A 12617-nucleotide genomic window follows, 5' to 3' on the forward strand; every position below is an offset into this window, starting at 1 on the left:
CTGCAGGCTGGGGACAGAGCTCCGAGCTCCACCGTACCCTCAGCCCCCTTTGTCCACGGCAGACTCCTCAAGCTCTCGGGTCCTGAGAGTGTGTGTTCGTGACAGTTCATAATCATACTGAAGATTTTTCAGATGCTTTCCCAAGACACACCCTAAAATAACTTCATAAAAATCAGCTTATTCCTCTGGCACAGCAGAAGTTATTTTTGTAAGCACAGTACCTCCAATCAAAGAGCCTGCTTCTTTGGCTGGGTTTGTCTGTGGCCACTGATCCAGAACCACTCAGTTGACGTCAACCCGGCCACACATTCCGGAGTGCGCGACCAAAGTCAGCCTTCACTGAGCGTGCAGCAGCGCCCCGTTTCCTTAAGGCCTGGAATTCTGTTCACGACCGGTTCATGTCAGTGGTGGTGTCCAAAGGTTATGGTCTGTAGGCCAGTGTAAGGTAACTGATTCTATGCTAAAATTTAACTCCTTCATAAAACAGTCCAGGTGTAAGTTCACATGCAACCTCTGTGACAGACCAGCTTCTGGAAAATGACTTGATTTTTCTGGGTTCTGGGATTCTATCAATGCATTTTTTGCACATTCTATGTTTTCTAAATGCTCAACAGTGAGTATGGATTACTTTTATAATCAAGAAATGGTTGCCCTAACTGGTTTGGCTCAGTGGATAGAGCGTCGGCCTGCGGACTGAAGGGTCCCAGGTTCGATTCCGGTCAAGGGCATGTACCTTGGTTGTGGGCACATCCCCAGTAGGGGGTGTGCAGGAGGCAGCTGATCGATGTTTCTCTCTCATCGATGTTTCTAACTCTCTATCCCTCTCTCTTCCCCTCTGTAAAAAAATCAATAAAATATATACTTTTTTTAAAAAAAGAAAAGAAAAGGTAAGCCTGGGTTCTAAATGGAGAACCCATGTATATAAATAACCCGCAGTGTTTTCAGAAATTCCTGTTTTATTCGGTTTTATTAATAAGCTTCCAGTGCACCTCACTCCTAACACTTTCTGAGCCCGAATTCTGAAAATAACACCAGACTCCCGTCACTGTGTTCAAGTTACCAGGATGCATGTTTTCATCCCTCAGAATGCATTAGCCTCCGTGCTTGCTCGCTCTTATTTATGGATTTCTCAGAGACGAGGGAGTATTGCATCCTGCCTTATTGTTGTGTGCTTACCAAGTGCTGGCAATAGGAAGACCTGTCCTTGTGCTGGGAGACGTGAAATAAGCCAGTATTGTCCAAAAGGCTACATCTTAGATAAAGTCTGCATTTTAAAAGAAGAATCTGTTGTTAACACAGTTTAGCCTTTAGTTTATGACTGTAGCCATGTGATATGTGTGTTTTTCAAAGTTCCTTCAGTGGGAGGAGGTGGAGGAGGGTATAGGGGAATAGATGGTGAGGGACGGAGACTTGAATTGGGGTGGTGAGCACACAATACAGTGTACAGGTGTGTGGTGGAATTGTGCACCTGAAATCTGTGTAATTCTGTTCACCAGTGTCACTCCAGTAAATTCAATAAAAAGGAAAAAAGAAACTAAAAATAAATAAATAAAAGCTTCTTCAGTGTGAGGCCAAATTCACCTCTGATCTGGTGCGTGCTTAGTGCATCGCAGGTGCGCAATCAGACTTTTAACTTTATTTTATAGCTCCAGTGAATATTTATATTTGTCAATACCAGAAGTAGATTATGCTTTTTTATAAGCTTATCAATATATTAAAATATTTTGTGTCGGAGATTTGATCTCATTCATCTTATTACCAGTTGCTCCTGACCTCGCCGAGGTCTCTGCCTTACTATTCGGTGTTTCTTTCCCTCTGTCTCCCTTTTTAACTAAACTTGCTCAATATTTCTGTGCTACAAACATGCACTCCCACTTTCATTTCACTAAGCTGCATTTTATGCTCAGTATTCCATAATGTGACGTGGCTTTTGAAAAGGATGAAGTGTTAGCATTAGTGCTAGAAATTTGTGTTATATAACAATTAGAAACTGCCAATGTCCCCTCGATAAAATGACTCAAGAAAAATGGGTATTAATAGGACTAGAAAAAATACCAGAGAGCATTACCCAGCAGGCAGAACCTATGTTCAGGCTCCCTCCATCCACTCTTGGTTCCCCTCTTCCTTGGGTGTGTGGTTCCTCAGGAAGAACACACAGTGCCCTCAAGCTCCCGTCTCTTAGACTTACAGACTCAGTTCCTTCCTCCCAATCCTTTATTCTTTCTGGACTAAGCTAGTGACCAACTAAAGTGTTCATAACCAATAATGTCTTACTGTAGCATTCTTCTGTATTAGTCAGGGTTTTCCAGAGAAACAGAACCAATCCTATCTAATAAAAGGGTAATATGCAAATTAACCATCGCTCTGTCACAAAGATGGCGGCGCCCATAGTGGCCGGGGTGGGAGGGGCTTCTCGGGGCGAGGTGAGCCCAGCATCCCACGCCCTGGCCTCGTGGGGGGAGGGGCCTCTGGCTAGAGGCCAGGGCGCAGGATGCTGGCATTGCAGGCCAGGCTAAGGGACCCCCCTCGACCCCCTGTGCACAAATTTCATGCACTGGGCCTCTAGTTATATATATATATATATATATATATATATATATATATATATATCCTAAGAACTATAGTCAGCAAGCTGGAGACCTAGGGGAAAAGGATGTGCCTCCAGTCTGAAGGCCAGCAGGCTCGAGGCCCAGGAAGAGCTAACATCACAGTTTGAATCCAAAGGCAGAAAACACACACACACACACACACACACACACACACACACACACACACACACCTGGGGCAGGTGTACGTTTCAGCTTGGTCTGACATCTTTCCTCACTGCTTCCCTCCTACTTGTAGCTGGAAGACGAAATTACAACATTACGACAAGTATTATCAGCGAAAGAAAGGCATCTGGTTGAAATAAAGCAAAAACTCGGCATGAACCTGATGAATGAATTAAAACAGAACTTCAGCAAAAGCTGGCATGACATGCAGACCACCACTGCGTAAGTACATTCACGGAATACTAACCAGTTACTTAGTCTGCCATCTTGCCACTTTTCAATTTTTTTTCTACAAGGCTGACTTGGTACTGTAGCTAAAAAAGGATACTTTCTCTAAAAGTAGGGGGGTAACCTCAATAATCACTTTAAAAATGTTGCATGTGGAGCATGCTCCATAAAGTATTAAACTTTGTTCACTAAAATTCTATTTCTACTCAGGCCACTTTATAGTATTGCATATGTTTTTTAAAAATGTTTCTTTTTATTATATATTTTTAAGCATTTGTTGAATATGTATTTTTTTATATGTTCTCATAAAATTGTAAATGGACATGCAGAGTTTGGTAGTAGGAAGAGGTACCCGGGATGGATGGCCATTATTCCAATTTCATTGGGGGCCATCTTTGCCTGCTGACTCCTGAAAGCTACGGTCTAAGACCTTTTGTTCCTGTATGAAGGTGCCCTTTGTTGGAGGAGTTGGATTAAAGGAGTCTGCTGTTTCCCTGCTGTGTTTCCTTTAGTTTCCAGGTGAAAGAAGACCCGCTCTCTCCCCCTATAACAGTCTAGCAATCCCATAGGCTTCTGTGCTTGTGCACCCCAAGGGCTCTCCAGACAGGGTCAGGGCACAGACTAGGGCAGGATGGAGCCAGGGAGCCCAGCAATTTATCTGCAGAGGCTAACCAGCCTTCCCCAACCTGATGACAATTATAGAAGACTAGAGGCCCGGTGCATGAAAATTCATGCACTGAAGGGGGTCCTCAGCCCAGCGTGCCCCCTTTCACAGTCCAGGAACCATCAGGGGCAAGGGGCGACCCTGTGATCAAGGGAAGGTGATGCCCCATCACACTTCTGCTGCTGCCACTGCCGGCAGCGCAAGCCTTGGCCAGCCCTGGTTACCTCAGCCTTGGTTGACCCTGGGAGGCTGGGCAGCTGCCATCTGAGGCTTGCCTGAGCCTTGGGCTGGCCCTGGGTGGCTTGGGGGCTGAGGGGACTGGGGGACTCCAGAGGCAGGTGTGCAGAGTGGCCGGGCCCGCCCCCAGGCTTCATGTCTGCTGCCCCAGTGGGGCTGAGGGGACTGGGCGCCACCATCTTGTGCCTGTGGGTGCTGCCATCTTTGAGGGCGGGGAAGCAATTAGCATATTCCCTCCTTATTGGCTTTGGGTGCTGCCATCTTTGCGATGGTGTGAGGGTCAATTAGCATATCCCCTCTTTATTAGGAGGGGATAAGACACCTCACATCAATGTTTATACATTTCAAATACATAACTCAACACCATGTGAACAATCTCCTGAAAAGCGTAGCTGGATTTTAGGCACTAAATTAATGAGCCCATGTGTTAGCAGTTTGGCCTATGTCTTTGCACCTTGGTGGCCTAGACCCATTAATGGCCCTGACCGTGTGAGGTGGAACAATCTCCAATCCTAGGATCTGGTCACCTCTGTATTAATCCAGGTCTGGAGGCTTCGTGCCACACTGACCTGAACTCCCTTCTGGGTGTAAGAACCAGGCCAGATGTTGGGCTTGGCCCTTCTAACCACACTGCAGGGATAAGCTAGCCCAAGGGAGAGCCAGGCCCTTCTGAAGGAAGGTCGGGGCAGGGTGGGGGACAGGGAGATGAGCAGAGGGTGCCCTGAGTTTGCTCTAGGTGTGATGGGGGCAGAGTGGGAGGTGGGGCAGTGAGGGGAGAGACTCAGTCCCGCTGGGACATGGGATTGGAGCAGGCAAGTTCCAGGAAGGCTTTTAGCCTCTTCACATAGGGAAGAGTATGTAGTTTGTATTTTCCCCGTGTTTGAAGAACAAATTGGTTTTATAGTCAGGCATCCTACTTAGTATCACGTTTTTGTTGAATGACTAGAATAAATTTATTCTCTGGGTATAGAGTGTATAGGCTAGTCAGGAAAACAGAGTTTAGTTTTTGTTTGTATTTATATTATAAGTAGTTACCAATCACTGGTTAAAGGATAAGTGTGAAATACTGGTGCTGTCGGGTTGGAAAGCAGACTGAACCTTGCAGGGCCCAGGGAAGGGTTCCCGAGGAAGAGATGTCTCAGCAGAAGGATGAGTGGGAATTCTCCAGCCACAGGGGCAGGAGGGGCCTCCTGGGGGAGGTTCCTTAGTGAAGGCCCACAGGAGAGGAGGCTCCAGTTACTCACTGCTGTGGAGATGGCAGGTGGAAGTGGCCTGTGGCATCTGTTAATAGTTATTTTTTTTAACAAAAAAATAATATATTTTTATTGATTTCAGAGATGAAGGAAGAGGGAAAGAGAGATAGAAACATCAATGATGAGAGAATCATTGATCGGCTGCCTCCTGCACACCCCCTACTGGGATGGAGCCTGAAACCCAGCCATGTGCCCTGAACCGGGAATCGAACTGTGACCTCCTGGTTCATAGGTCGACGCTCAACCACTGAGCAACCCCGGCCGGGAAATAGAGTTATTCTTCATCCACAGGCAATAGAAAGCCATTAAAGGGGTCATGACAGTTTGTTTATCCAGCAACTTTAATGAGTGCCTACTCTTAGGCATTATTACCCAAAGGCTAATCTAAACCCACAGGTTACAGGTGTCAAAGATGGACAAAGTTCCTACTCCCTTTATGTGTCGAAAGGCAAAAGATCAAGAAACAAGTGATAAAATAAACATATAAGGAAATATCAGGAAGTGCTACATGGCGTATGGTGATGCTCTACAGGAGGAGATGGGGGCCAGGGAGAAGCTGCTGGAATGGGGTCCCAGTCAGGGAAATCCTGTCCTGGAATCTGCTTTGAGCTGAGTCCTGAATGATGAGAAAGATCTTGTGGTGATCTGAGGAAGAGCTTTCACGCAAAGGCAAAAGCTTCTGCAAAGACCCTGAGGCTAGCTAGAACTAGAACTAGCTTTATAGGTTTCAGGAGCCCAAAGCAAGTGCTGAGGCTGGAGTATAGTGAGAGGAGAGGGGGTCAGAGCCTCTGTTTCATGAGGAGCTGTGGGGACTTTCTTCCAAAGACTCAGGATCCTGTTGGAGAGTTTGAAGCAGGAAGTGACCTGTTCTGATTCATCTTTCAGAAAGATCACTGCAGTGACTTTGTGTGATATAGAGGTGTGGAAACCGGAAAGTCCTTTATGAGACTGTTGCCATAGTCCAGGTGGGGACAGTGGTGAGGGAGAGTTGTGGACAGGGAGCGGACAGGATTTGGAGGCCAGGCCAATGGAATTTCCTAGTGGTTGGGAGGCAGGGGATGAGGGAAATAGAAGAATCAAATGTAACTCTTGGGTCTCGATTGGGACTACTGGGTGAGTATGGGCACTGTTTACTGCAATGGGAGTGTAGATCTGTGGCTAAGCCATGAGCTAGGGACTCCCACGGGTTGGGTTGAAATCTAGGCCTCCCTTCATCTGCGGATTGAGGCCATATTAGTACCTGTTTCAAAGGAAGTGAGGATTCAGTGAGTTCATATCTGTGTAGGATGTAGGACGGTGTCTGACACTTTGTAGTCCTATTCACTGTTCCAGGAAAGACTGAGACAGATTTTGTGGGGAGACCCAAGAATCGTTTTGGCCATATCAAGTCTGAAATGCCCAGTAGACAAAGAGTTTATATACTAAGAGCACAACATGGGGGGAAAGTCCAGGACATTCAGGAGTCGTCTGCCTTCTGATGTCTTGAAAGCTATAGGACTAGATGAGATTGCCTCAGAGATCATTTCATAAATACAGATGAGTGTGGACTCACTAACCTTTAGGGATGATGTGAACTTTGCTTTGTAGGAAAGAATCAATCTCTCTCTTTAAGAGGGAGGCCTGTCAACAACATAATTTTGGGAGAGCATCTTCCTCCCACCGTCTTTTTTGGCTGCTGAGGGAAGGAAAAAAGTCTTACTCACATGGTATGGTGGGGGAGGGGGCAGATAACAAAATCTATTTTCTCCATTCATTAATTAAATCTCTGTTGTTAGTGTCCATGATACCCATTCCAGGACAAACTCTATAGCTCACACAGTGAACATTTTGATGTGAGGGGACTGGGATGGGGTTAGTTGGGTAGAATTAGATTTTAAAACACTAAAAGGATGTTAGCTGTCAGAGAATCGCTGGTGACTACCACAGGCAATACTTTGCATACTGATTAGGCAATCATGACCTATTTAGTTTGATTTATAATGAAAAGAAAATCTGTGGGATGGTAATGAAAGATCTTGGCATATTTTAGTCTGTGGTAGGATTCAAATTGGAACAGAACTGGATGAGTAGGAATAATTACACAGGAGACTGAAATTAGCTCCTTTCTAGAAAGATAACCATACAATAGCAGGTCAAGAGATCCCCTGTGTCCCGGGTTTATTGTTGCTGTTGTTGGTGTCATAGTTTTTTCACATGTCTTGGTTTGAGAGAATATAGGAGCAGACACAAAATATTCCGCCATCCTTTTTTAAAAAATGATCTCTGCTGCTTTTCTATGTTGTCTCTGGGCTTCAAGGAGGCACAGGGGATGTGTGTAGCTTGGGATCTAGCTGTGGGAGGTCACTGGAGGAGGTACTGAATCTTAATAAATAAGACTGGCCTGGGGTTTTGAGCACCGTGACAGGAAGAACAGTGCTATATCCATCGCTCTGAGAAATTTATAACAATTATTGAATCAAGTGGAAAACAAAAGAGACCTAACCTGAGGGAATCAAAAGAAATCAACAAAAAGTTTCCATTATCCTCACACAGCTCTAGCCAGAGACCCAAATTCCCTCCTACTCACCAGGTTCTTCTTTGACCCTGATTTTCCTTGGTCTTTCCATATTCCCTAGGAAATGTCTGTTTAGTACATGAATGTTTTGTTTGGTTTTATGATCTAGATAATATGATTTTGACACTTCCTGAAAAGCAGGCATTGTGTAAATAAATAACATATGGTAAACTCATTCCAAGCTGCTAACAAAAAGACAGTAGTAGAATGCCATGTTAATAAAGTGATTTCAGTCCTGAGGAAGACTCAGGCACATGCTTTAAAGCATTTCCTTCAAGTATGATAGTACATTTAGGAATGCATGATGCGGGAGATGGAAGGGGTGGGTGGAGGGATAAAGGACATTCCCACACAACTGATTTGATATAATATAAAGTCTTCTCAGAGGTGCCAGGTAATGTAGGTGCTCTAGACCCATCAGGTAGCATATATAGGAAGAAGGTGGTATGTACATTACAAGAAGTTGTGTTTCTTTTTTAATCTGTACAAACATTCTTGTTTTGTTCTCAGTTTCATTGAGATATAACTGACCTACGGCACTGTGTAAGTTTAAAGTGTACGGCATAATGACTTGGCATGTTGTGAAGTGATGTACAAAACTTTTTATTGATTTCTTTTGGTTCCCTCAGGTTAGGTCTCTTTTGTTTCCCATTTTATTAAGTAACTGTTAGAAATTTCTCAGAACTGTGGATATAGCACTGTTCTTCCTGTCACTGTTCTCAAAACCCCAGGCCAATCTTTTCATCTGGTTCTATTTGTCACTTATCACCTCTCACGTCTGTGCATCTCTCTCTGTGACCCCCCACCTCCTCGCTGTTCTTCCTGCCACGACTCCCATTCAGAGCCACAGAGGAGCGTCCTCTGTGAGCATCCATTCATTCATCTAGTGTTTACTGAGTTTCTCCTGTAACCCTCTGCCAGACACGGAGACACAAAGATGAGTGGCTTCCTTGCCCTCAAGGAGTCAGTCTAGTGAGGGCATAGGCGATGAGCAGAGATAGGTCACTGCAGTACTATATTCCTAAAACTGTTTTTGAAAAAGTCACTGTGTTATCTTAAATTATGTGCCTTTCTTATTCTCAGTATAAGTATTAGAAAAGTAAGCTAAATACTAGTTATATATTTGCTTTTTTATGGTTAATTTTACCCACAGTAACAGTAAAAGCTTAAAGTTCCCTTTGAAATGTACATTTTAAAATTTTGGTGTCACCTTTGATGTCTAGAGCTTTCATTGACAAGTGTCTCTTCGTAAAGTTAATGCACTTCTTTAAGAATGACTCTCTACTCTGAACAGTCCCACTCCTTGTGATTAAAGATCTGCACATTCAGATCTATACTGTGTTTGTGTCTTGTTCCTAGATTCAGATTTAATTGTCTGACTGTCCCTTCGATAAGTGGCAGCCAACCCATCATTTCAGAACAATGACTAGAAATAATCACTAAGGAGAGAGATGGACGATGAATGTTTTATGGGTGATCATGGTATATTAACTGTTGTTCTGTTTGCTTCTAGCTACAAGAAGACACATGAAACCCTGAGTCACGCAGGGCAGAAGGCAACTGCTGCTTTCAGCAATGTTGGGACGGCCATCAGCAAGAAGTTTGGAGACATGAGGTACTGTGGGAGAGAACCCTGGGAATGTGCTCAGCCCTTGGCTGCTAGAGAGAGGAGGAGCGTTATCTATTGGCTAGTCTTCCTAATATAGTCCTTTAATTGGATTAACTATTATGTGTCAGGTAGTGATTGGTGACTGAGATAAATTATTATATTAGGACATATTCTGACTGAAGGTCAGGTTAGTGGCAGGACTGGTCCCAAAGATGCCCTTTCCACTAGGACCCAACCTAGTAAAAATAGAAGATAGAGGATGTCTTTAATCGCTGGTAATAAGAGATTTCAAAAGAACACAGCACACACGGATTTTAATTATTGTAATTTAAGCAGTAAGTTAAAATAAAATATGTATTCAGTGGAATATCCTCTGATAAATCATTCTAGTTACAGTTTTATACACATCCATCCAGTTACAATTTTATATACATCCATTTTTCTATGCTGAATACATAACATACGTATTATTTTATTCCAAAAAGGTACTATGTGGTGTATATTTCCAGTAGTTTTCTTTCTTCACTTTAGCACTATTGTGAACATGTCAATAAATGTATGTCTATTACATTTTTAATAACTTTATTATCTTCCAGTGCATTTCCTTGCACATTTTGGTTATTTTTCAGTATTTCACTATTATATAAAATTAGGTGATCATTAAAATTTTGAACTGAGAACCAAATGTCCTCACTATAGTCACCAGAAAAACATTGCAGTATTGACCATTATTTTTTATATTATGTGCTAAGGAGTTATATAGAATTGTTACTCTCATGCTTTTTTGCTTGTTTAAATACCTACCATAGTTTATTTGGAATTTAGCTGATATGCTTATGTGATTTTTTAATTTATAAACCAATTCCCTTTTTCTCTAGAAATCACATTCATTCTTTAAAAACTTTTAAAGTACATTTTAAATTTCTTCTTTTAAAAAGATCTGTGTGAATTATTTCACTGGATTCTTAAACTATTAATTTTTTATTACCCTGCAACTTTGATACCTAGGGGGAAATATTTATATCTTTGTGTTTGAGTTATATTTTTTTACTTCAAACATTGCTAGATTGTGCCCAATATTAATGCGTCATCTTAATAACTTGGCATTCATGAGGCTGGAGTTAAGTGAGAAATGTACATTAATCTGAGTATTTTTACTACTAATAATAACAAACGCCATTGAAATTCTTCAGAGACAGCATGTGAATAACAGGTAAACATTCTGGATTTTAATTAACCTTAATTTTATTACAAATAAAATATGCAATCATTTCAGTGGTATTAAAACATTGATCTAAACTAGTTAAATAATTCCTTAAATGGGGAAGACCCTAATACCTGTTTTATCCAAGAAAATAGATTTTGCCACGTTTCTAAAATTCATTCTCTGCATACTTACTTGAAACCTTTCACTTGAACGCTGGGACCTCGGTGTTTCTCCATCTTTAGGGGACTTACAAACAGCTCTGAATCTTGTTTGGAATACATATTTCCAGATTGCACCTCCCCGAGTTGTGCCTCAGTCTTGGTTGGCGTCTAGGAACCTGCTTAGTAACAAGCTCCCGGGTGATTCGACTTCATGTGGTCAGGTTCTGAGGAAGCCAGATGCAACTTAGCTCCTGTGTACCTGGGTTGTGTCAGTTATGAAATGGGGATAAAAGTAACAGCACCATCGAGTTACTTTAAAAGCAGCAGAAGAGAGCCTGCCGTGTATTCAGCGCTCGAAAAATGCTAGTTTTTATCTTTCCTAAGTGACCATCTCAGTGACAAGGTGGCCCCGTAGGGCAGAAATTAGAAAGAATCCATTAGCCTGGCTGGCGTGGCTCAGTGGTTGAGCGTCAACCTAGAACCAGGAGGTCATGGGTTAGATTCCCAATCAGGGCACAAGCCTGGGTTGCGGCTTGATCCCCAGTGTGGGGCGTGCAGGAGGCAGCCGATCAATGATTCTCTCTCTCTCTGAAATCAATAAAAACATATATTTTTTAAAAACCACCAAATTAAAATGTTTCCTGTGAAGTTAAAATGAGGTCACATCTATGAAAGTATTCTGAAGAAATGCAAGCTGTTGGAATACTTTCTATGATATTGGCATCTTCCTGGTACTTCTCAGGAATTTGTTCAAACTGCACGTGATCTAGGGCAGATGAAATCTTTGAAGGAGGCACATGATATCATTAGTGAGTTTCACCATCGTTATGTACCCATGAAAATAATAGAAGCACAGTTTATAACATGTTGTTAAACTCAGACACATTAAAAAGTCAGTAGACTCAAAAAGTGTAATGAATGCAATTACGGTTTGCTTTGGGGCTCTTAGACGTGGGGACAAGGGCCAATATGATGTATCTTTTCCTCCTGATGTGCTAATGCTGCTCCTGCTCTTCTCTCCATGCTGCCCGGGCTGCAGGTCCCACTCCATCGGGTAAGCACTGCCTCGGGGGACCCTCCGCCCCTTCCTTCCCATAGCTCTCTTCCTTTCACAGTGAGGGTGTGCCTCAGCCAAAAGCTAAGTCTCTCTTCCTGAGCGTGTTCCTGACCAGGGACTTACAGACTAGGGGGGGCATCTAAGGCATTTGAATTTCTGTAAGCTCATATTTATCTCCTTTCTGAACCATTTACACCAGTCTCACTTGCTGAGCAATCTCTTAGGAATCTCTTTTCTGCATCATTTCTCCCCATATTGGCAGAGGCCCTTCTGAGAGAAGGAAAAAAAAAAGGAACATGGATATTGAGAGCTGTGTATTTTTATAAAACTCAGAGAAAATAAGGTCAAGAAACAGAAAATTACTTTCTCTAGATGGCCATCTTGTGACTGTTGCTAATGGGATGGTTCATCTTCAACTTCCCGTGCCTCCTGAAGCTGAAGAGGGAAAAAGTTACTGGAGAAGCACATATGTCAGGCACTGTGCTCTGAATTCAGCTTTTCTTTTTCTTAAAGCTGGAATCTCATTATATGCTTTTTTTGGAATTTGTTTTTCTGAGAAAACTGTCTTTATTTAAGGAGATTAATAGATTGATAATGCTGATGAATTTCTTTTAGTAATTCTTTTCAAATACAGTTTCTGAGGAAATATTTTGTTTATAGTTTCCAAATGGAGTGTTTAAGGTAGAACCATAAGTTATCACCTGAATTTCTTTGTCCTTTTGTGCTTCCGTTCTAGTCAAGTGCCACCCATACTAATGGCCTCAGTGGATATTGTTGGGAAAGGGTGATGAGTTTGATCCCTCCCCAGTTAGCTTCTTGGGAGGAGAGAAAGCAGGGAGGGTGCTGGAACCTGTGGAAAATGGACTGTCTCGTGTT

The 12617-nt window shown here is 42.7% G+C and overlaps 1 protein-coding gene across 4 annotated transcripts in view; it reads left to right on the forward strand.

Moving 5' to 3' along the window:
* TPD52L1 (TPD52 like 1) overlaps positions 1 to 12617 on the forward strand; it is a 63789-nt gene that overhangs the window by 42779 nt on the left and 8393 nt on the right. For all 4 annotated transcript variants that reach the window (XM_079781276.1, XM_079781275.1, XM_079781278.1 and 1 more), the window contains exons 3-4: positions 2845 to 2993; positions 9221 to 9322. In XM_079781276.1, the coding sequence (XP_079637402.1) occupies positions 2845 to 2993; positions 9221 to 9322 (251 nt within the window). The remainder of the gene's footprint in view (positions 1 to 2844; positions 2994 to 9220; positions 9323 to 12617) is intronic.

This window comes from Cnephaeus nilssonii (genome assembly GCF_951640355.1).
Source record: "Cnephaeus nilssonii genome assembly, chromosome: 9".
NCBI lineage: Eukaryota > Metazoa > Chordata > Mammalia > Chiroptera > Vespertilionidae > Cnephaeus > Cnephaeus nilssonii.